At 36.0% G+C, this 21878-nt stretch overlaps 1 protein-coding gene across 12 annotated transcripts in view; it reads right to left on the reverse strand.

Annotated features, from left to right (window-relative positions):
• LOC108744184 (zinc finger protein 2) overlaps window positions 1-21878 on the reverse strand; it is an 81939-nt gene that overhangs the window by 17172 nt on the left and 42889 nt on the right. Inside the window, exons 5-6 of one of the 12 annotated variants that reach the window (XM_025976769.1) lie at window positions 13751-13783; window positions 1806-2774 (exon numbers count right to left, since the gene is read on the reverse strand). The exons of 3 other annotated variants lie outside the window; for them this stretch is intronic. In XM_025976769.1, coding sequence (XP_025832554.1) covers window positions 1847-2774; window positions 13751-13783 — 961 coding nt within the window. In that variant the 3' untranslated portion in view covers window positions 1806-1846. Of the gene's footprint in view, window positions 1-1805; window positions 2775-3566; window positions 5951-6303; window positions 8163-8820; window positions 10855-12781; window positions 13784-14266; window positions 16383-18634; window positions 19497-20556; window positions 21449-21878 lie in introns of those variants that run through there. 8 more of the 12 variants (XM_018479822.2, XM_018479816.2, XM_018479818.2 and 5 more) reach the window with 8 other exon arrangements.

Raw genomic sequence — 21878 nt, forward strand, 5'->3', positions numbered from 1 at the left:
AAAAACAAAATGTTTAAAAAATAAAACATGACTTTTTTATATTCTTATAAACATTCTTAAACAGTAATATTAAACATTTACAAGGGTAATGTAACATTTGGACACTGAAATAATTTTTACAAGTCAAAAAGAAAATATAAAATCAATTTTTCACGTGTTATGTACATCTATTTTCCCTTTGCAATGCTTTTCAATGTGTGCCCTTAAGGAATCTATTTTTCTGTATTTTATTCCGCATTTGTCACAGCCGAACCATGCGGCACTGTGTCTTTTTAGATGAGTGCCTAAACTTGAAGGCTGTTTGAAAGATTGTTGACAAATATGACACGTGTATTGTTTTATATCAGTGTGAACCAACAGATGAGTGTTCAAATATTTTCTTTTACGAAAAGATCTACCGCATATTTCACACAATACCGGTCTATGGATCCGGATCTGTCCGTGGTTTTTTATTTTCCTTTGGCATTTTTTACAATAAAATTTGCCATCTTCACAAGGCATCAAAGGCGTATTACATTTGCTGCAACTGTCAGATTTCTCGCTGCAGAAAGGAAAATTCTGTATGTGAGTCAAAAGCTGGACGAAGGAAGGGTAAATGTTCCTGCAGGAACCGCACGAGTAGTCTCCATTTGAACTTCCTGTCGTTGCATCTATTTCATTTTTGTAAATGATCTTATTTTTCTTGATGTTTTTAGGGGTCGTTACATGTGTAACACCTTCCCTCGGTTTATTTAACATTCGGAAATCCTTCGCTGCTAACAACATTATCAACCTAAAAAGTTAAACAATTAGAGCTAGCCTAATTATTATTTATTAATTAAGAACCTAGGTAACTATAAGAATAAAACGATTCTGTTCGGAAATAATAAAGACACTCACTGTGGTAATTATATTATTGGCAATCTCATTAACTTCCCTTGATTACGAAGAAAAAGCATCGCACAAACATCATACTTAAAGCTAAACAAGTTCAGTAAAGATAAATACACAAACAAAACAATATTACAAAAGTACCTGCACAGAATATTTTATTTAGAACAATTTCCAAATTCATGCTGGAAACACATTTATTACTTACCTAAGTATGTACGTACAAATTAATACGTTAGACTTCTTTACTGACAGAGCAAAAACGTTTTTAGTTTTGACGTGTATTGTCATAGCAATATATACATATAAACACAAATTTTATAAATTAAGGTATCAAAAGATAAATATTTTCTAGAAGAATAACTCAAAAATAAAAAATAAACACCAAGTCATAAATAATAACATTTCTTGTGACACTAAATCATTTATTGTAAACTTTTAGGTTCCAGTTACTTTCTTACATCCCTATGTAACATTGATCTCCCATCCCCACCCCTAAGAAGGCCCTAATGCCCAACTAGACTCCCCTCCCCCCCTCCCAAAATTTCCTTCAGGGTGTAGACAAGAAAATGTAAAAGAATATGCAAGTACAAGTTTGTAACATGAACGAAATAAAATCCTTCAACACAGGACCTACAATATTGGTGTTATTTCTTTATTTTATAATAACAATTAACTGTCGAAATATTTATAGTCTTCTAAGAAATCCTACGGTATGTTTGGCACTATAAATTTTTGTACTTGTCCGCAGATAGATTTAACATCATTTATTCGAACAAAATTTTAACAAATACCAAAATAATTCGATACAATACAATTAAAACAATAATTTTCGATTTAATAAAATTAATATTAAAACATTACATTTCGTTGAGTATTAGATCAATCATCTGCGTACGATTATCGTTTTCAAAAATTACCTCCTTCTTTCACTGTCGAACGGGCCCATAAAAAAATATATATTTCTAGTTTTGTTTCAACCCTTTCCTTTACAGTTCCTCATGTGAGTATCAGCGACACTCTTCGACACGTATTTCCCGTCACAAAATCGACACTGATAAGGTCTTTCCCCCGTATGAGATCTTTCGTGTATCTTCAACGGCGTTCTCTGCGTAAACGCCCTGTTACAGTACTTACAAATAAACGGGCGTTCGCCAGAGTGAGTTCTTTCGTGTTCTTTCAACAATTGTTTCTTAACAAACTTTTTCGGACAGGCGGAACAATGGAACGGTTTATAACCTGAGTGAGTTCTCCGATGAAACTTTAACCCCTCTTTACTCGTTAGCGCCTTGCCGCACTCGTCACACAAAAATTGTTCTCTCTGCTGAACGTTGTGGTACCTGAGACGATGCCTCCACAATCCTGAGGCGGTGGTGTAATGTTTTTGGCAGGTGGTGCAATCAAATTTGTTCGAGGGTGCTATCTTCAGTATCTCCCAGTGCTGGTGTCTCCTGTGAGACGCAAGATGTTTCGATAAGGCATATTCCTTTCCGCACACCTCGCAAATGAACGGCTTCCTTCCCAGATGGATGTTCTCGTGTTCTTCGGCGTCTCTGCTGTAAAGAAACGTTTGGCGACATATTTTACACGCATAATCTTTCTTGTTGTCACGTGTGTGCTTGTGCAATTTAATTTTGTCCTTGTACGTCGTCGTAAATTCGCAAATTGGACAGGAGTACTTTCCGTCTTCGCTATGACTTATACTGTGCATGGCGTAAGACAGTTTACTGTTAAACGTTGCTTCACAGTTAAAACAATGAAGAAGTTCGGCTTTGGTGTCCACGTCGCTTTGCGTGCTGTTATAATCGATGCCATTACCGTTTGAACTATCGTCCGATTCTTTTTTAATATAAATAAATAATGAAGAGTCAGCCGTTTCTATAACGCCCTTCTGATGCGAACTCCTATNTTTTCGACGTCTTGTACTTCTTCTTGTTCTTATAACAAATTCTTCGTCGTCATCGTCTGATTCAGTCCTGAAAATAACTTGCGTCATAGACAATAGGTACTATGGTGTTTTTTTTTTTTATATTAACACACAAGAGAAATTATTTTTTATGCAAAATTAAACAAAAACAACAAAAAACCACTTTTCAATTTTATTGTAATTTTAATGGGCGAACAATCACATTTTTTGAGTAAAACTGGTTTTGTTTATTACCCTGTTAAACCGCCAGTGACAATAAACAAAATCAAATAAATTGTCTGTTATTTCTAACATCAGGGTGATCAAATGCCGGTGTGAAGAAATACTCGCTAAAACGTAAAACAGATAAAGAAAAAAATGGAAAAATGATAAATCCTGCATATACTTTCTGTTGTATTTGTAAGTTCCAAAATATGCGCATTTCTGAAGTTTATCTTTTAAACGAATCGCTTCTTTGAATTTCCCAGTATGTTCTAAAAATAACATGACTCATAAAAAGATAAAAACACAAAAAATTATGGAAACACAACAAAATGCGAACTAAATTTCCAGCTGTAAATGGAGTTTCCCCTGTTATTTATCCATAAAAAACGACGAACTCGTGCTCTTGTAAACCTACAAAAAATACAATTAACCATTGTTAAAAATTTTACAAACTTACCATTCCATTGTCAAGTACAGGAAGTCCCAAAAACACACTTAAACAAGTCTTATGTTATTGTCAAAGTTTTATGATAGTGCGGGACATTTAATAGTTTATTTATTAATATAATTTTCCTTACATTCAACTTGTTGCTTATTACTTACATATTCGCTAATTATTACGTCCTAATGGTTTCGACAAAAAATTATCTATAAATACAGAGCGTTATAATAAATGTGTGTTCGCATATAATAAAATCATTTACAATATTAGTCTGATAACAATACACTACGTGTAAATGACCATAAAAGTACCAATTGTAGGTACTCTCTGACATGGGACCGTAACTTTTATTACATTTCACAAATATTACAAAAACGTCTTCTCCATTCAGAAATACATATTTTGTTGAACAAAAGACTTTTACTTACCCTACATAAAATTAATCGATTCACTTAATATTTATTCAGTTAAAAGTATCAGAAGAATTATAAATCAGTTTTTTTTTCTTATTATAAAATAAACAATGAGTATGAATTAAAAACGTCATAAAAAATCATCAAAACTGGGCGAGATATTGTAGTGATGCTAAAGTATTCCAAAATCAATCTTCTTTTTTCGATTCTCGCGGTAGCCCAATCTAGAGAATGGTATCGAAATATTATATATCGATTTTTTTTAAAGTATAGGTAATCATTTAATCAATATGTACGTAGAAATATTGATCGTTAGATAGGTAAATAATCCTGTGATCATAACATGTTGCTTTTTCTGCTGAATTCCTAATTTGACCACTTCGGATATGAATTATTTTTCAACATATTTTGACTTGTGATGTAAATGACTGAAAATGTTTGATGTTTCACTGTAATAGATCGCCTCTTGTCGACTTACCATCCTTGATCACACGGTATAATTTCAGGATTAATTTGTTATTAATTAATATGCCTGAACAAGGAGGAGACTTTGGCAAATGGCGACAGTACAAAATGGCGCAAATGTTTAGAAGAAATGACTGAACTATCGCGAAATTCGGAAAAACTGATTATCAGCTTGACCCCGGTAGTTTCCCAATAAGGGAACCGTACTATGCACCTATATATATGTATGTGTATTAACACCTATCTCTACTGATTATTATTTATTTATAAAGTTCATTGTGTAGTAACCAAGTCAATGTCAAACACTGAATTCAAGCACTACGTGTAGGTAATTAAAAAATAACTTAAAACATTCCTACGCAATTGTATAGTAACGTTAACAGCCCTTGTAATCTCTCTTACTTAAGATAGCCTTTACAAGACCTGATGTGTATGTTGAGCATGGCCCTGGAAACGAACCCTTTGGTACAGAGATGACAGACGTAAGGGCGCTCGCCGGTGTGACCGCGTTCGTGTATGACCAAGCTCGACCTTTGCGAGAAAGCCTTAAAGCAATACTGACAACCGTACGGTTTCTCGCCGGTGTGAATACGTTCGTGTTCCACAAGGATCGGTTTTTTAGTGAAACACTTGCCGCAGTAGTTGCAACTGAACGGTTTATAACCCGTGTGGGTTCTCATGTGAAACTTCAGCTTCTCCTTACTCGACAGCTGCTTGCCGCAAATGTCACAAATGGCTAAGTTACCGGTGTGCACGTTCATGTGCAGTTTCAGGCTGTTTTTGTGTTGGTATTGCTTTTTGCACACGACGCATTCGTGCAAAACTGGCTCGCCTTCGACTCCGTGGGTCGTCTTCTTGTGCACGTACAAGTGGCGGCTGTACATGAAGAATTTTCCGCAAAAATCGCACTCGAAAGGTTTGGTACCTGTGTGAAAGTTGTTGTGCTCTTCGAACCACGACAACAAGTGGAAACCTTTGTCGCAAACAACGCACTTGTATTTGTAAGTGTTGCCCTCGTGATCGTCCGAAATGTGACCTTTGATCTCGTTTATCGATTCGGTGCTGTAATCGCACACGACGCACTTGAAGATGTTCTCTTCCGAATGTGCGCGAAGATGAATGATGTACTCGCCGATCTTTCGGAAGCACGAGTAGCACGTCTCGCAAGTGTATTGATTACTGTGGAATTCCAGGTGTTCTTTTAAGCTCTTGTTTGTCTTGAATTGTTTCGGGCATATTTCGCACTTGAGTAGTTCGCCAGAATAGAGGTGGATGTTTCGGAGACGTTTGCCTCTATGCGCTACTTTGAAGTGTTTTCTCAACTCTTTTTCGGTCATAGTCTGAAGAGTGACGCAGTTGGGACAGAAATATTTCGCGACTTCGCCTCCCTCTGAAGCTTTATCACTGAAATCGACTTCGATTTCTATGTTATCATCATTCAAATCTATACTTTTTTCGTCGTTTTGATCCTCTTCTGTGTTGTCTGATTCTTTCTTTATTGGTTTCGTTTCAGTTGCTTCCAGTGAGGTGCTTATTTTTCGAGGACGACCCCGTTTTCTCGGGGTTCTGTTCTGTGGTGTTTGAAACTCATTTATTTGAACAATCGGCATCAGCAAGCGTGGCATTAATCTGTAAAAAATTTATTTGGATTAGAAAAATAATATACAGACGGAAGAAAATTTTAGCAACGTTTTCTTCTCGTTTCCGTTGGATTAACACAATGTTTCGCCATTATTAAGCAACCAGAACTTTTACATAATCGTCAGGTACATATTATCTAAGTATTAATCAAATAAATCACAATACGGGAGAAGCAAATATTTTCTAATTCAAACCAGACATTCAATATAATACTAGTTTGTATAAATAATAAAACACGAACTTTAACAGTTGTATAGGGCGTAATTTTTCATTAAAACATATTCTTATACATTCACTTACAATCTTAAATTATATAAATACGTAAAGAATAAAACAAGATAACCAATAAATCTGGAACTTTTATTACATAGTACGTGCAAAGTCAATAGATGGCATTGCATCTAGCAACACGTTAAAGAAAACTACTTACGTTAAATCACAAAAGTAACGCTTTACTTTTATTTCGGAAACCCCCTTGTTCTCAAATGTCTAAAAAACATATTTATAAATAGTACACCTGGAACGTTTAATAATATATTAGTGCTTATTTAAATTTTTTGTCTTATGACCCCTGTTACTACTGGAATTAGTAGTACAGTAGCAGGGATTCTAGAACGTGACATCGTCAAGAGCAAGAACCCCTACTGCCACACTACTGGAATTGTATTAACATTTTAATTGTATCAGATAATATTCGAATTTATTTATTCAAACTACGACACTAATTCATCATCAGATGCACAATAAATTAATTATTTATTTATCAACCACAGTCCACAGTTTATAGTGTAATCAACAATTTCTCAGATCTATACTTACTTTGTTTGGTAGCAGAGAATTTGTACCAAATTCAATATATTTTATCATCTGACATGTAAATATGTAGTTATGTGTAGGTACATATACAAATATATATAGATAGGTATATATATATATATCATTAATACCTAATACGATATATAATATATTAATAACAAAATAATAACAGTGCACATTGAACAGAACAAAAAAGAGAATTAAAACAAGCAATAAAGAAGAAAAAATAACGAAACATTCGAAAAACAATTAACTTATTGGCAAGGTATCTGCGCAACTTTTCATATGCGTGTCCATTATTCCCTTCGATATAAACCCCTTATTGCACAGGCGGCAGATGTAAGGTCTCTCGCCGGTGTGAATTCTTGTGTGTATTCTCAAGGGTGACCTTTGTGTGAAACCTTTCCCGCAAAATTTACATATGAACGGTCTCTCGCCGGTATGGACACGTTCGTGCTCCTTCAGCTGTTCCTTTTTGGTGAAACTCTTCGAACAAACGCCGCACGCGTGCGGTTTATAACCGGTGTGAATTCTACGATGAAACTTCAACTTTTCGGTGCTTGACAATCGTTTGCCGCAAATATCACAGAGTACCGCCTGTTCGTTTCTCTCGTTATGATATTTTTGTTTGTGCCTTTTGAGACCTGTCGAAGTCGTGTAGTGCTTATTACAGTCGAGACAGTCGTATTTGACGAGGGGCATTCCCGTCATTATTTCCCAGTGTTGAGATCGGCGATGAGACGCTAGAAACCAAGAGAACATGAAGTGTTTGCCGCATATCTCGCAATTGAACGGTTTCTCACCCGTGTGGTAGTTCTTGTGTTCTATGGCGTGGGTTTTGTTTGTGAAAGCCTTGTTACATATTTCGCACTTGTAATCGGTCTCGCCTTCGTGCATTCTTATGTGAACCTGCATGCTGTATTTTGAGGCGTTACTGAAATCGCACATGTGACACGAATACCGTTTCTTATTATGCTTTATCGAGTGCAAGGCGAAAGAGAGATTATTTTCGAATGTGATATCACAAGAGAAACAATGAATTCCGTTCACAATCGATTTAGATTCGCGTTTGGTTTCGTTATCGTCCTCGTCGTCGTCTGCGTCCTCTTTCTTTATAGACGCTTTGGTTTTTCTTTTGCGCGGCGTTTGACTTTTACGCGTTTTCTTTCTCCTTTTTTGGTTGCTACTCGACGACGAGACGGACGACGTGTCAGACGGAAAATAATCCGGTTCAACTTTGATCTCATCTACGTCCATGTCCTTGTTATCGACGAGCGCAGCGTCGTCTTGGTTAAAATTAAAGTTATTGATCGAAGGAAAGGTTACGGACAGGGACGGGCAAGAGATAAGTCTTTGCAGCAGAGCGGTTTCCGCTGTAGCAAACCTAAAACAAAAAGAAGAACGTTAGACCACAGAATGTCTTTTTTTTTGTCATGACAGGTACCTAATAACAATTAGGCTTTTACTTGTTGCAATCTCAAAAATATAAAAGCATTGAACACTTTTGGCGGCTGTTAACAAAACAAGACTAATAGACAGATAGATTTTTTTATTAAAGTTACTTTTTATTCCTTCCAGAAATTGTAGGGGGCGAGACTGTTAAAATTCAAACAAGTTTGCCAAATTATCTCGTTTGAGACCATTATCAGTTATCAAATCTACGAAAAGTGGATGATGTCTGGTTCGTGTTGCTTCATCACGATTAACATTTTATTGAGCTTAAAGCTCGGGATCATCCATTTTTTTTGTATAGTACCTACACAATATCTGTTTCAAAAAACATGCAATATCTAAAACTTAACATTACGTACAAACCTAAAACAGACACGTTTTGCCCTTCAATTTACATCATGTGTTCGCTCGTACTTATCACAATCGTTAGAAGTTCAAAGAACATTACGATCATATAACGAAAAACCAAAACTGTTTTTACACTGTCTTTATTATCATTAAACAAACAATAAAAATGACAATAACTGAAAACCGCAACACTTTTCTGCGTAAAATATCCTGTATAAAAATTGGATAAATAATTTAATATATGGCCCAGTAATGCTGTAACAGACGCAGAAATTATAGAAATAATGGAAAAATCGGTTCAAAACGCATTGTTTACAATTAATATTATTATTATTACTTTTATTGGCGTAGAATCAAAGTGATATGTTAAATGCGATGATCCATATTGCTCTGTAGTCTTCTTGCTCTGCATTGGAAAATGTACATCTCAAACACAAAATGATATAATAGAGGTTCATATGGAGCAGTTAAGTACATTGCCTAGTCCACCTCGTCACAGTGTAATGATTCTATACAGTGGGTTCACTTCTTTAATCTGCCTTACAGGTCATCAGAAATCAACTTTATGTACACTCAACTATCATACCCAAGGATGTTTCAATAGCTTTATCGAAGTGTTTAGATACAAAATGTATCTGTACTGTGACTTCATGATGACCCCAGTGACGGATCATTGTAAATCACTCTTTAGTTCATTTAAGATTATATAGACACAATAAATAGGAACTGGGGATCTCCAACAGGTTTTCTAAGTCCCCCGAAGTGAAAATCTCGTTTATGTTTGAATGCCCTCGTATATATTGCAGCCCCCCTCCCCCAATTGCAAATCCTAGATCCGCCACCCGATGACACTCTGTACAAGTCAACCTCTGCTTAGAGGGGAAGTCGTAGATGAAGTCGGTGAAGCGTAGACAGGAGAGAAAAGAGTGGGAATCTGGGAAGTGAACCTACTGTATAGAATCTTTATACTGTGACCTAATCAACAGAATAAAAAAGTAATTACGAGCGTTCAAGTATTACCTAAGCAGATCTCTGCTTTCAGATAGCCTGTGGACTCCCCCGTTCTCCAAAGGAAAAGATATAAGAACTATTGTTAAGATTACGATCGAATTAGATCAGAAAAATTTAAAACTGAATGACGATATTTACGATACCGCCCCTGCTCCATCTATCAGCAAAAATATGAAAAAATTAAACCCCTCCACCTCTTGCGTCTGCTTATGTAATAGTTGATTGCCCCCGTAGTTACGAACAACGTTTAATCAATCGTCACTAACGCACTTCAACTTTGATTTTTCCCTTTGCAGTTTCTCATATGAGTGTCGACGACACTTTTGGATGCGTACTTCGAATCACAAAATCGGCACTGATACGGTCTCTCGCCGGTATGTAAACGTTCGTGAATTTTTAGAGGAGTCCTTTGGGTGAATCCGCGATGACAAAATTTACAAATGAAGGGTCGCTCGCCGGAATGCGTTCTCTCATGTTCCGTCAACAACTGTTTTCTTACGAATGCCCTCGAACAAGTGGCACAACTGTACGGTTTGTATCCCGTGTGAGTTCTGCGATGAAACTTGAGTCCTTCCTTGCTGCTCAGTTCCTTGCCGCACTCGTCGCACAAAAAACGTTCCCTTTTAACAGTGTTATGATATCTCAAACGATGCCGCCTCAAGCCGGAGGCCGTGGTGTAATGTTTTTTGCACGGAACGCAATCGAATTTGTTTGAAGGGGCGATTTTTAACACTTCCCAATGCTGGTGCCTTCTGTGGGACGCTAGGAGTCTTGAGAGAGCGTATTCCCTACCACAAACCTCGCAAATGAACGGCTTCTTGCCCAGGTGAACGTTCTCGTGTTCTTCGGCGTCTCTACTCACAACGAAAGATTGCTTGCATATTTTACAGCAATATTTTGTCTTTTCCTCTCGGATATGTTTGTGCATTTTAATTTTATCTTTGTATCTGGTCGTGAAATCACATTCGGGACATGAGTAACGACCCTCCGAACCGTGACTGACGCTATGTAATGCGTAAGCCAGTTTACTATCGAAAATAACTTCGCACGTGAAACAGTGCAACAGTTCGGGTTTTCTCTCATCCCTGTTACTACCATCACTCACTTTATCGTTGTTCTCTTCCAATGTTGTAGCGGAGGTGTTCTTAAATTCTAACGGCGAAAGAGTACCTGACTCAAGTCGTTCTCTGACGAGCTCAATCGTTTCCATCATTTGTTCAAGTTTCAATGTTTTGTTTTCTATTTTCATAAGAACATTTAAGTCCCTAAAACAAAGATAACTGTAAACTATAAAAATGTATCATGTAAATTACAATGTTTTTCTCTACAACTACTGACTATCGATGTCTACTGTATCAAATTATTTTTTTTATTGACACGAAAGAATAAAAACAAAAAGTTTAAAAAATAAAACATGACTTTTTTATATTCTTATAAACATTCTTAAACAGTAATATTAAACATTTACAAGGGTAATGTAACATTTGGACACTGAAATAATTTTTACAAGTCAAAAAGAAAATATAAAATCAATTTTTCACGTGTTATGTACATCTATTTTCCCTTTGCAATGCTTTTCAATGTGTGCCCTTAAGGAATCTATTTTTCTGTATTTTATTCCGCATTTGTCACAGCCGAACCATGCGGCACTGTGTCTTTTTAGATGAGTGCCTAAACTTGAAGGCTGTTTGAAAGATTGTTGACAAATATGACACGTGTATTGTTTTATATCAGTGTGAACCAACAGATGAGTGTTCAAATATTTTCTTTTACGAAAAGATCTACCGCATATTTCACACAATACCGGTCTATGGATCCGGATCTGTCCGTGGTTTTTTATTTTCCTTTGGCATTTTTTACAATAAAATTTGCCATCTTCACAAGGCATCAAAGGCGTATTACATTTGCTGCAACTGTCAGATTTCTCGCTGCAGAAAGGAAAATTCTGTATGTGAGTCAAAAGCTGGACGAAGGAAGGGTAAATGTTCCTGCAGGAACCGCACGAGTAGTCTCCATTTGAACTTCCTGTCGTTGCATCTATTTCATTTTTGTAAATGATCTTATTTTTCTTGATGTTTTTAGGGGTCGTTACATGTGTAACACCTTCCCTCGGTTTATTTAACATTCGGAAATCCTTCGCTGCTAACAACATTATCAACCTAAAAAGTTAAACAATTAGAGCTAGCCTAATTATTATTTATTAATTAAGAACCTAGGTAACTATAAGAATAAAACGATTCTGTTCGGAAATAATAAAGACACTCACTGTGGTAATTATATTATTGGCAATCTCATTAACTTCCCTTGATTACGAAGAAAAAGCATCGCACAAACATCATACTTAAAGCTAAACAAGTTCAGTAAAGATAAATACACAAACAAAACAATATTACAAAAGTACCTGCACAGAATATTTTATTTAGAACAATTTCCAAATTCATGCTGGAAACACATTTATTACTTACCTAAGTATGTACGTACAAATTAATACGTTAGACTTCTTTACTGACAGAGCAAAAACGTTTTTAGTTTTGACGTGTATTGTCATAGCAATATATACATATAAACACAAATTTTATAAATTAAGGTATCAAAAGATAAATATTTTCTAGAAGAATAACTCAAAAATAAAAAATAAACACCAAGCCATAAATAATAACATTTCTTGTGACACTAAATCATTTATTGTAAACTTTTAGGTTCCAGTTACTTTCTTACATCCCTATGTAACATTGATCTCCCATCCCCACCCCTAAGAAGGCCCTAATGCCCAACTAGACTCCCCTCCCCCCCTCCCAAAATTTCCTTCAGGGTGTAGACAAGAAAATGTAAAAGAATATGCAAGTACAAGTTTGTAACATGAACGAAATAAAATCCTTCAACACAGGACCTACAATATTGGTGTTATTTCTTTATTTTATAATAACAATTAACTGTCGAAATATTTATAGTCTTCTAAGAAATCCTACGGTATGTTTGGCACTATAAATTTTTGTACTTGTCCGCAGATAGATTTAACATCATTTATTCGAACAAAATTTTAACAAATACCAAAATAATTCGATACAATACAATTAAAACAATAATTTTCGATTTAATAAAATTAATATTAAAACATTACATTTCGTTGAGTATTAGATCAATCATCTGCGTACGATTATCGTTTTCAAAAATTACCTCCTTCTTTCACTGTCGAACGGGCCCATAAAAAAATATATATTTCTAGTTTTGTTTCAACCCTTTCCTTTACAGTTCCTCATGTGAGTATCAGCGACACTCTTCGACACGTATTTCCCGTCACAAAATCGACACTGATAAGGTCTTTCCCCCGTATGAGATCTTTCGTGTATCTTCAACGGCGTTCTCTGCGTAAACGCCCTGTTACAGTACTTACAAATAAACGGGCGTTCGCCAGAGTGAGTTCTTTCGTGTTCTTTCAACAATTGTTTCTTAACAAACTTTTTCGGACAGGCGGAACAATGGAACGGTTTATAACCTGAGTGAGTTCTCCGATGAAACTTTAACCCCTCTTTACTCGTTAGCGCCTTGCCGCACTCGTCACACAAAAATTGTTCTCTCTGCTGAACGTTGTGGTACCTGAGACGATGCCTCCACAATCCTGAGGCGGTGGTGTAATGTTTTTGGCAGGTGGTGCAATCAAATTTGTTCGAGGGTGCTATCTTCAGTATCTCCCAGTGCTGGTGTCTCCTGTGAGACGCAAGATGTTTCGATAAGGCATATTCCTTTCCGCACACCTCGCAAATGAACGGCTTCCTTCCCAGATGGATGTTCTCGTGTTCTTCGGCGTCTCTGCTGTAAAGAAACGTTTGGCGACATATTTTACACGCATAATCTTTCTTGTTGTCACGTGTGTGCTTGTGCAATTTAATTTTGTCCTTGTACGTCGTCGTAAATTCGCAAATTGGACAGGAGTACTTTCCGTCTTCGCTATGACTTATACTGTGCATGGCGTAAGACAGTTTACTGTTAAACGTTGCTTCACAGTTAAAACAATGAAGAAGTTCGGCTTTGGTGTCCACGTCGCTTTGCGTGCTGTTATAATCGATGCCATTACCGTTTGAACTATCGTCCGATTCTTTTTTAATATAAATAAATAATGAAGAGTCAGCCGTTTCTATAACGCCCTTCTGATGCGAACTCCTATTATTTCTAGGCGACGATTTTCTACGACACCTACAAAAAACAGTGTCCGTGAATTGAAAAAAAAAAATAATTTAAAATATGCAAATAACTGTATCGTATGGCGTTCTTCCTCAAAAAATTACCTAAAAACTAAAATAGTTGTAACACATTTAATGTTTACCGTAATAATGAAAAGACAACTTGCAAATGTATGTTTTTTATTGTATTCGAGTTATAATATTGTATCATGATGTTTAGTTAGCTAGAAAGGAAACAATCGGTAAGCAATATTATAAGTTTTATATACAATTATCACTTATTTAAATAAACGGGCGGTCTCTCTTTATCGAACAATTTTTTATAAAAATATAAATTTCAGCGATAAAATCTAAAGAAAGCAAATACAAGTAAGCTTTTACTTACATATTAAGTTTATAAGTTTCGTTTATTTTGGTTTTCAGTACATTTACAAAAAAAAGACAACAAAAAAGAAAATAACACATATTTATAATTTGTAAAAAACAAAACAAAACAAGAGATTAACGTTTTACATAATAACCAAAAAAGCCATCCCCTTTTTCGATATGTCGATTTCTGAAGGTGGTGAGGAGAAAAACTATTGTTCATACAAAAGAAAATACAAACAATTACACAATGATTGATGAACAACGCAGAATTCTGTACTGACAAATTTTGAAGAGTGTAACTTTATAATTCAACCGATTTAAAAGGATTTACGTAACTTACCAGGAAAAGGAAATGCAAATCTTGATATTGGTACCTACCTACCTAAAATGACCCACGAGCATTTATAAATAATGTAGCCGTTGCATTTGTTTTTTTTTTAACAGCTTTGCTTGTTTAAGTACACCAAGGCTTTGATATTAAGTGATATATTTAACATTATAAATGATGTATGCCACCTTCAAAAAAAAAGGTACCTAATCGAAATTGTACACCAATGAAAAGGTCTTTTTAAAAAGACAATTCGCAACTCTTATTCCTATAAGGCTTTCACGGCTGATTTCTAAATTTCTTCTCGGGATGTCTGTCACATTTTAACAAATCACTTTCTTCAATTGGTGGCTCGGCTGCGGCTGAGCCATGAGTGACGTTCTCTACTAAAAATACATCAGAGATGGGTTCCATTGGGCACGATAAGAGCCCAGGAATAAATTTAGAACTAAATTATTAGTATCTAAATCAGAGACGAGAGAGAGAGATGAACCGAGGGTGCATCACGGAAAGTTTACGGCGAAATTTGCCCCAGCTCTAATAATATACGGCGGGATCGCACCAAAAAGCTCCCGAAGGCACTCACACCAGATGTTTATTCACAACCTTCATTCTAGCAAAAAAATCGATTCACTTTCGTCCTTCATTACGTTCAGTTATACCCCCTTCCACCCCTAACACTGACATTAGCCATATTTGAAAGCCACCATCGTCAGCCTTCTTTTAGGACTTTAGGCTTCGCTCATTCTACAGATACTCCGCTCCTAAGGTCCTCGTCACCCACTGCTTCCTGTTCATAAGGTTCTTTATTGGCTGAAATGTCTACGGATAAGTTATTGCAGGTCGCAACAGGTAAAGGGGACCTTACAGGACGGAGCTCTTGAAAGATGGCCGACGGTGATACCTGTCAAAATGTGATACGCGTGGAGGGGGTAAAATTGGACGAAAACGAACCTTCAGACGAAAATACACAAGATTTTGGGTCAGAACGAATGCTACGTATCTACTACCCTCCATTTAACCTTTCGGCGGTTTGTAAACGTCGTGTTTCCTAACTTTGTGTACATTTAGCGCATTCCTACTGATAAAACCATTATTGCACACGTCACAAATGTAAGGCCTCTCGCCGGAATGAATTCGTTTGTGTATAACCAGCGGCGAACGTTGCGAGAAACATTTGCCGCACTCTTCACACGAAAACGGTTTGATACCGGAATGCGTCCGTTTGTGTACCTTCAGTATGAGACTTTTATTGAAAGACTTGCCGCACTCGATACATTTATACGGTCGTATATTTTTATGTATAAGGAGGTGCTTCTGTAAACTGGAAGACGACATTACCGTTTTGCCGCAAATGTCGCACACGTACGTTGTCCTCTTGTTCATGTGACCACGTATGTGTCGTATCAAATTCTTCTTCGACGTGTAACTCTTGCCACAGGAGTAGCATATGAAAATTTCAGTCTGTTCTTCCTTCTTGACCGTCTCGTGAGTGAGCATGTGGTTGTTCAAAATGTACTTGTTCCTGAGGGATTTCCCGCAAACCTCGCATTGAAACAAAAGACCCTTGTGGTCCCTGTCGTTGTGATATTTTAATTCGTATTTCGAATAATATCCTTTTCCGCACATGGAACAGAAGAAACTGTAATCTAAAATGTGTCGACGCAGATGTAGTTTCAATGTGCTTTCGCATTTGAAGAGTTTTCCACATTGATCGCAAGTGTGTCCGAAGCCTTTGGGCGTAAGGTGGACGTCCCTTTCGTGGATCGTCTTGTCGTATTTCCGCTTGAAGTTTTTGTCGCAATAGCTACAGTTGAACGGCCTATCCTGACTGTGGACCAGATAATGTTTTTTTAGGTACCGCATACTAGAAAAGCTTTTATTGCAAACGTTACATTGATAACTCGCGCTACTCCTAAAAATAAAAGAAAATTAATGAGTAAATATCAGCTGCCTGTTCTGCGGGAGGTATTATTTATTGAGGTAGGTGTTTAAAAGTATCATTCAAAAAATTTTAGTGGGTATCACGTTATTACTGGAATCCGATAAAATACATTAAAAATGGTGTGGTACCAGGATAATATATTCTGTAGACCAATGCATAAAAAAAAAGTATGCAACATTGAAGGGATGTTCAACAAAACTAGAATCTATATGGCTAGTTTGAGGTCTAATGCCGAAAAGTTTCAGTTTCTAGAAAATATTTACTAGGATTCCTTCTTTTTGTTGTTATTGCAGTTTTTATGGTACCTACGAATTCGGAATACATCGCATTTTTGGTATACATACTTGTAAAACTAATTATAAATTTATTACTATAAGTTAATAACAGTATTATCCCACTGTCTTTTTATGACCTCACAACAGAATAAAATAGGCAAGATCTAGTATAATTCATCCATTACAAATATTTATTATTAATTATATACCTAAAATTAGGCAAATAGTTAAGGATATGGGTTGTTCTAGTTTTAGCAAAAGGCGAAGATTAGCTCAGGATAGGCAAGAGGTACGTGTTCAACCAGTGTTAAGACTGACGACCTTATGATGATGATATATTTGGCATAAAAAATTTTTATTAATAAACTACAAATAAGGAAACTCTTTGGATATTATATTGTATTAAAAATGGTTACATAGTATTTATTTTTTAACAACCTCATGTTTGGTCTGTTTATGACCATTTAAAACACTTCTGCTAATAAAACAACTTTCACATATATCACACTTGTAAGGTTTCTCTCCAGTATGAATTCTTCTATGAATGACGAGCGGTGATCTTCGTGTAAATCTTTTGTCACAAAGTTCACAGGCGAATCTCTTCACTCCTGTATGAGTCCTTCTATGCACTCTCAATATACTTTTAGTATTAAAACGTTTTCCACACTCGATGCATTTGTGCGATTTATTGTTTTCGTGGATCAATAAATGATCCTTTAAGACATACGCAGATGACACGGCTTTCCCACAAATGTCACACACAAAACTTCTCATTAAGCCCATGTGTTCTTCTATGTGCTCAGTCAGGAGTTTTTTGCTATGATAAATTTTTTGACAAAGATAACAAATAAACACTGCCTTGCCGGTCTTATTTTCTCTTTTTTTTCTGTGAAGACCTAAATGAACGTTCAAGTTGTACTTGTTCTTGAACGATTTTTCACATATTGTATCTTGCATCTGTATAACTCATCGCCGTGCCTTAATTTGAAGTGATTTTGTAACACTTTATCGGTGTAAAAACCTCTGGCACAGCTTGGACAGAAGCAACTGTAATCCGTCTGATGCATCTCATATGATTTTCGAGGCTATTTTGTGTTTAAATGTTTTCTCGCAAAAACTACACGAAAGTCTGACACCCGGAGGAATCTTGTGAACTGTGTTTTTATGATTTCGAGCATAATAATTCCACTTGAACCTTCTCTCACAATAATTACATTTGAAAGGTTTGTCGTCGTTATGTACACGATAATGTTTCAAGAGAGAGTTCCTGGAAGAATAATTCTTAAAACAAATACGACATTGTTATTTTGAATAGAAGTCTTTTGGGCGTTCTTTCTTGATCCTAAAAATAAAAATCAATGAGATATGGGAATACAAACGTAATTAATAAGAGTAATTCATTCATAAAAATCTCACAATAATTATATGTAAGTTAGGATAATTTAATTACCATAATTTTCCTGTGAAAATTCAATGCACTTCAAATACATCAATTGCACTAAAACGATATCATCATCAGAAGAAGGGGTAAATTCCCCCGTCAAGACCTATACGACTTATAGATTGAGTACATACTGCAGTAGGTCAATTCTGTGAAAGGCAAATTACGAAGTTTTCTCCGAGTAGAAAAAAAAATCAGATTTTACGAAAACCTTAATACCATCGCCATCGCCCACGAATTATTCTAATTATCTAGAACTACAGTTTATATGGAATGTGTATTTATTTTTATTCAGTGTATAATGAAAAATCCTTCAGTTACAATAATTAGAAGTCAAGTTAATTTCAATAAAATTGAAAAGGATATACTTCTTTTTAGTACCTACTTAATTGGGAAAACGAACACATTAATTTAAATATTATTGTAATAATCGTACATTAATACACCAAAAAGTTGTTACTATTAATTCTAAGATATTAATCAATTGCAGCAATTAAACTAAAAAAACTGAAGAAAGAATACTAGACACTCTTTGTTTCCCAGTTGACGATTTTATGCTGCTTTTGTTTGTGACGATTTAGATCACCTCTGCTAATAAAAAGATTTTCACAAAGATCACATTTGTACGGTTTTTCTCCAGTATGAATTCTCCTGTGAATAACAAGGGGTGACCTTTGTGTAAATCGTTTATCGCAAAGGTCGCATGCAAACTTCTTAACACCCGTATGAGTTCTTCTATGTACTGCTAATGTGCTGCTTGTATTGAACCGTTTTCCACACTCTGTACACTCGTAAGATCTACTGTTCTTGTGAATCAATATGTGGTCCCTCAAGCTATCGGCCGATGACACGGTTTTACCACAAATGTCACAAACGTAACTGCTCTTTTTACCCATGTGTTCTGCAAGGTGTAGTCTCATACTTCTCTTGGCGCGATAAACTTTTTGACAAATGTGACATACAATCACATTTCTATCTTTCTCATTATCGCTTTTGCTTCCATGAGTATCCATGTGCAATTTCAAACTGTTCTTGCTTTTCACGGATTTTCCACAAATCTCGCACTGGTATAGCACGTTACTGTGCATTAGTTTCTCATGATATTTTAATTCCTTTTCCGTGAAAAATCCTTTTAAACAATTTGGGCAAAAGCAACTGAAGTCCATCTGATGACACCTTACGTGACTGACAAGACTTTGTTCTTGTCTGTAGGATTTGTCGCAGAAATTACACGAAAATCTAAAGGGTTCTTCTTTACTATGCATTAGGAGCAAGTGTCGTTTAAGATTACCCCTGAAAGAAAAAGTCTTAAAACAAATACCGCACTGTTCGCCCGATTGGCCCTTCGGGAATTTCCTTTTCTTCGTCCTAAAAATAATTACCGTAATAAGTAAATAAATTTATTTCTTTTTTCTTTTTGGAACAGTTTAGCCATCACTAATTAACTTAGATCCAAATAAGTAACATTGAACACGAACTATTCCTATATTTAGGTACCTGTACTAGAAGAATTGTTCATAAATATTGTAAAATTCTTGCGATATTGCGTTTATTTTCGGTTTGCCTATAAAACTCCAGAATACTGCAAAGTAAGAAATTATAATTGCAAAATTAGCAGAGAAGAAACCCTTTTTGGGTTTTTGTATAGTTTTATCGACCAGAGATCACTTAAACTTTAGGCTGTGGAAGACCGTCAGAGCTACAACACTGCAGACTGCAGAAGAGTACTCCATATTATGCTTAATAGATGGTACCACGTTATATATGTACAATATTAAATTAATTTTCAAATTATCGTGATCTGTACCATTAAATATTACTTAATAATACAATAATAAGTCACTTCTATGCTTGCGAACGGTTAATTTAGAAATTCGAAAAAGGTTGTTAAAGGTGTATGTTTGGAGCACGGCGTTGTACGGGTGCGAAACATGGACAGTGGGAGCGGCGGAAAAGAAAAGGTTAGAATCGTTCGAAATGTGGTGTTATAGGCGGATGATGAGGACATCGTGGGTAGAAAAGGTTAGAAATGAAGAGGTATTGGAAAGAATAGGAGAACAGAGGACTCTATGGAAGTCAACAAAAAATAGGCGAGACAGGTTAGTAGGACACCTTCTCAGGCATGAAGGTCTAGTCAGAGACATATTAGAGGCAGAAACAGGAGTTAGGAGGGGTAGAGGTAGACCTAGATTAGATTACTCTTCGCAAATAATTAAGGATGTGGGCTGTTCTAGTTTTGGGGAAATGCGAAGTTTAGCTCAGGATAGGAAAGAGTGGAGGTACGTGTCCAACCAGTCTTAGGACTGATGACCTTATGATGATGAATACAAAGCCTAGCTTTCGTGGACGTCACATAAGAATCTGGGTTATCAAAATTTACTTTATAAATATAGAAACTCTTTTATTAATAACATTTCAATCGGCAACAGCCCTACAAACGCTGCTAATTAGGCACTTTTAAATTGCGACGAAGAATTTTATGTTTCTTTAGTTTGTGAGCGTTCAGCGACATTTTGCTAATGAAACACTTTTCGCAAATATCGCATTCGTAAGGTTTTTCTCCGGTGTGGATTCGTTTGTGAATCACGAACGGCGACCTATGGACGAATCGTTTTCCGCAAACCTCACATACAAACTTCTTCACTCCCGCATGGGTTTTTCTATGGGCGTGTAATATACTGCTTGTATTAAACCGTTTTCCACAATCAACACATTCGTAAGATTTATTGTTCTCGTGAACCAGTAAATGGTTCCTTAAACTTTCAATCGACGATATGGCTTTGCCGCAAATGTCACAAACGTAACTTTCCTTTTTACCCAAGTGTTCTTCGACGTGTCTCACCAAGCTCGTCTTGGTAAAATAAGTTTTTTCACAAAACTGACACACAAACGCTTTCTTGTTGATCTCGTTGCTGTTTCTGTTTTGATGAATGTTCAAATGCTTGATAAAAGTAAACTTGTTCTTCAATAATTTTCCACACTTGTCGCATTCGTACAGCACATCCGTATGCGTTCTTTCTATATGATTTTGTAGTTTGCTGTTCGAGATAAAAGCTCTACCGCAATTCGGACAGTAGTGGTAACAGTCCACCCGATGTCGACTCATGTGATCGACAAAGTACTTTTCCTGTTTGTACGATTTTCCGCAAACGCTGCACGAAAATTCCACACTTGTTGGTTTCATATGGACTTGCTCTTCGTGTTTTTGTGTGTAATACCGTCTTGTAAACGTCCGATCGCAGTAACTACATTTGAACATTTTACCATTACTATGACATCCTTCATTTGTAGAGACCAATATAATTTCCACATTCTTGTACCTAGAAATTTTGACCAAATGAGATTTTGCAAACATCCTCGTACGTTTGGATTGCTTAATTATTATACAGATTTATCAATATAAAATATGCAAACTTGTAATTTTAATTTGAAATCATTTTTTCGATTTTTTATTTACCTACTACAAACTACCTCAAATTAATGAGGGAAAAATTGTTGCTGTTGTCACACCCCCGCCGGGAATCGAACCCGGGACCTTTGGCTTTAGTAGTTTAGTGGTCAGAACATTGGTGCGTAAAGCCAAAGGTCCAGGGCTCGATTCCCGGCGGGGGTGTGACAACAGCAACAATTTTTCCCTCATTAATTTGAGGTAAATAAAAAATCGAAAAAATGATTTCAAAGTTATATTGCATATTAATCCACTATTAAATAACTAACAATGTCATAGGATGCAAACTTGTACACCGAACA

Source organism: Agrilus planipennis, unplaced genomic scaffold (genome assembly GCF_000699045.2).
Source record: "Agrilus planipennis isolate EAB-ADULT unplaced genomic scaffold, Apla_2.0 scaffold13, whole genome shotgun sequence".
NCBI classification, from domain to species: domain Eukaryota; kingdom Metazoa; phylum Arthropoda; class Insecta; order Coleoptera; family Buprestidae; genus Agrilus; species Agrilus planipennis.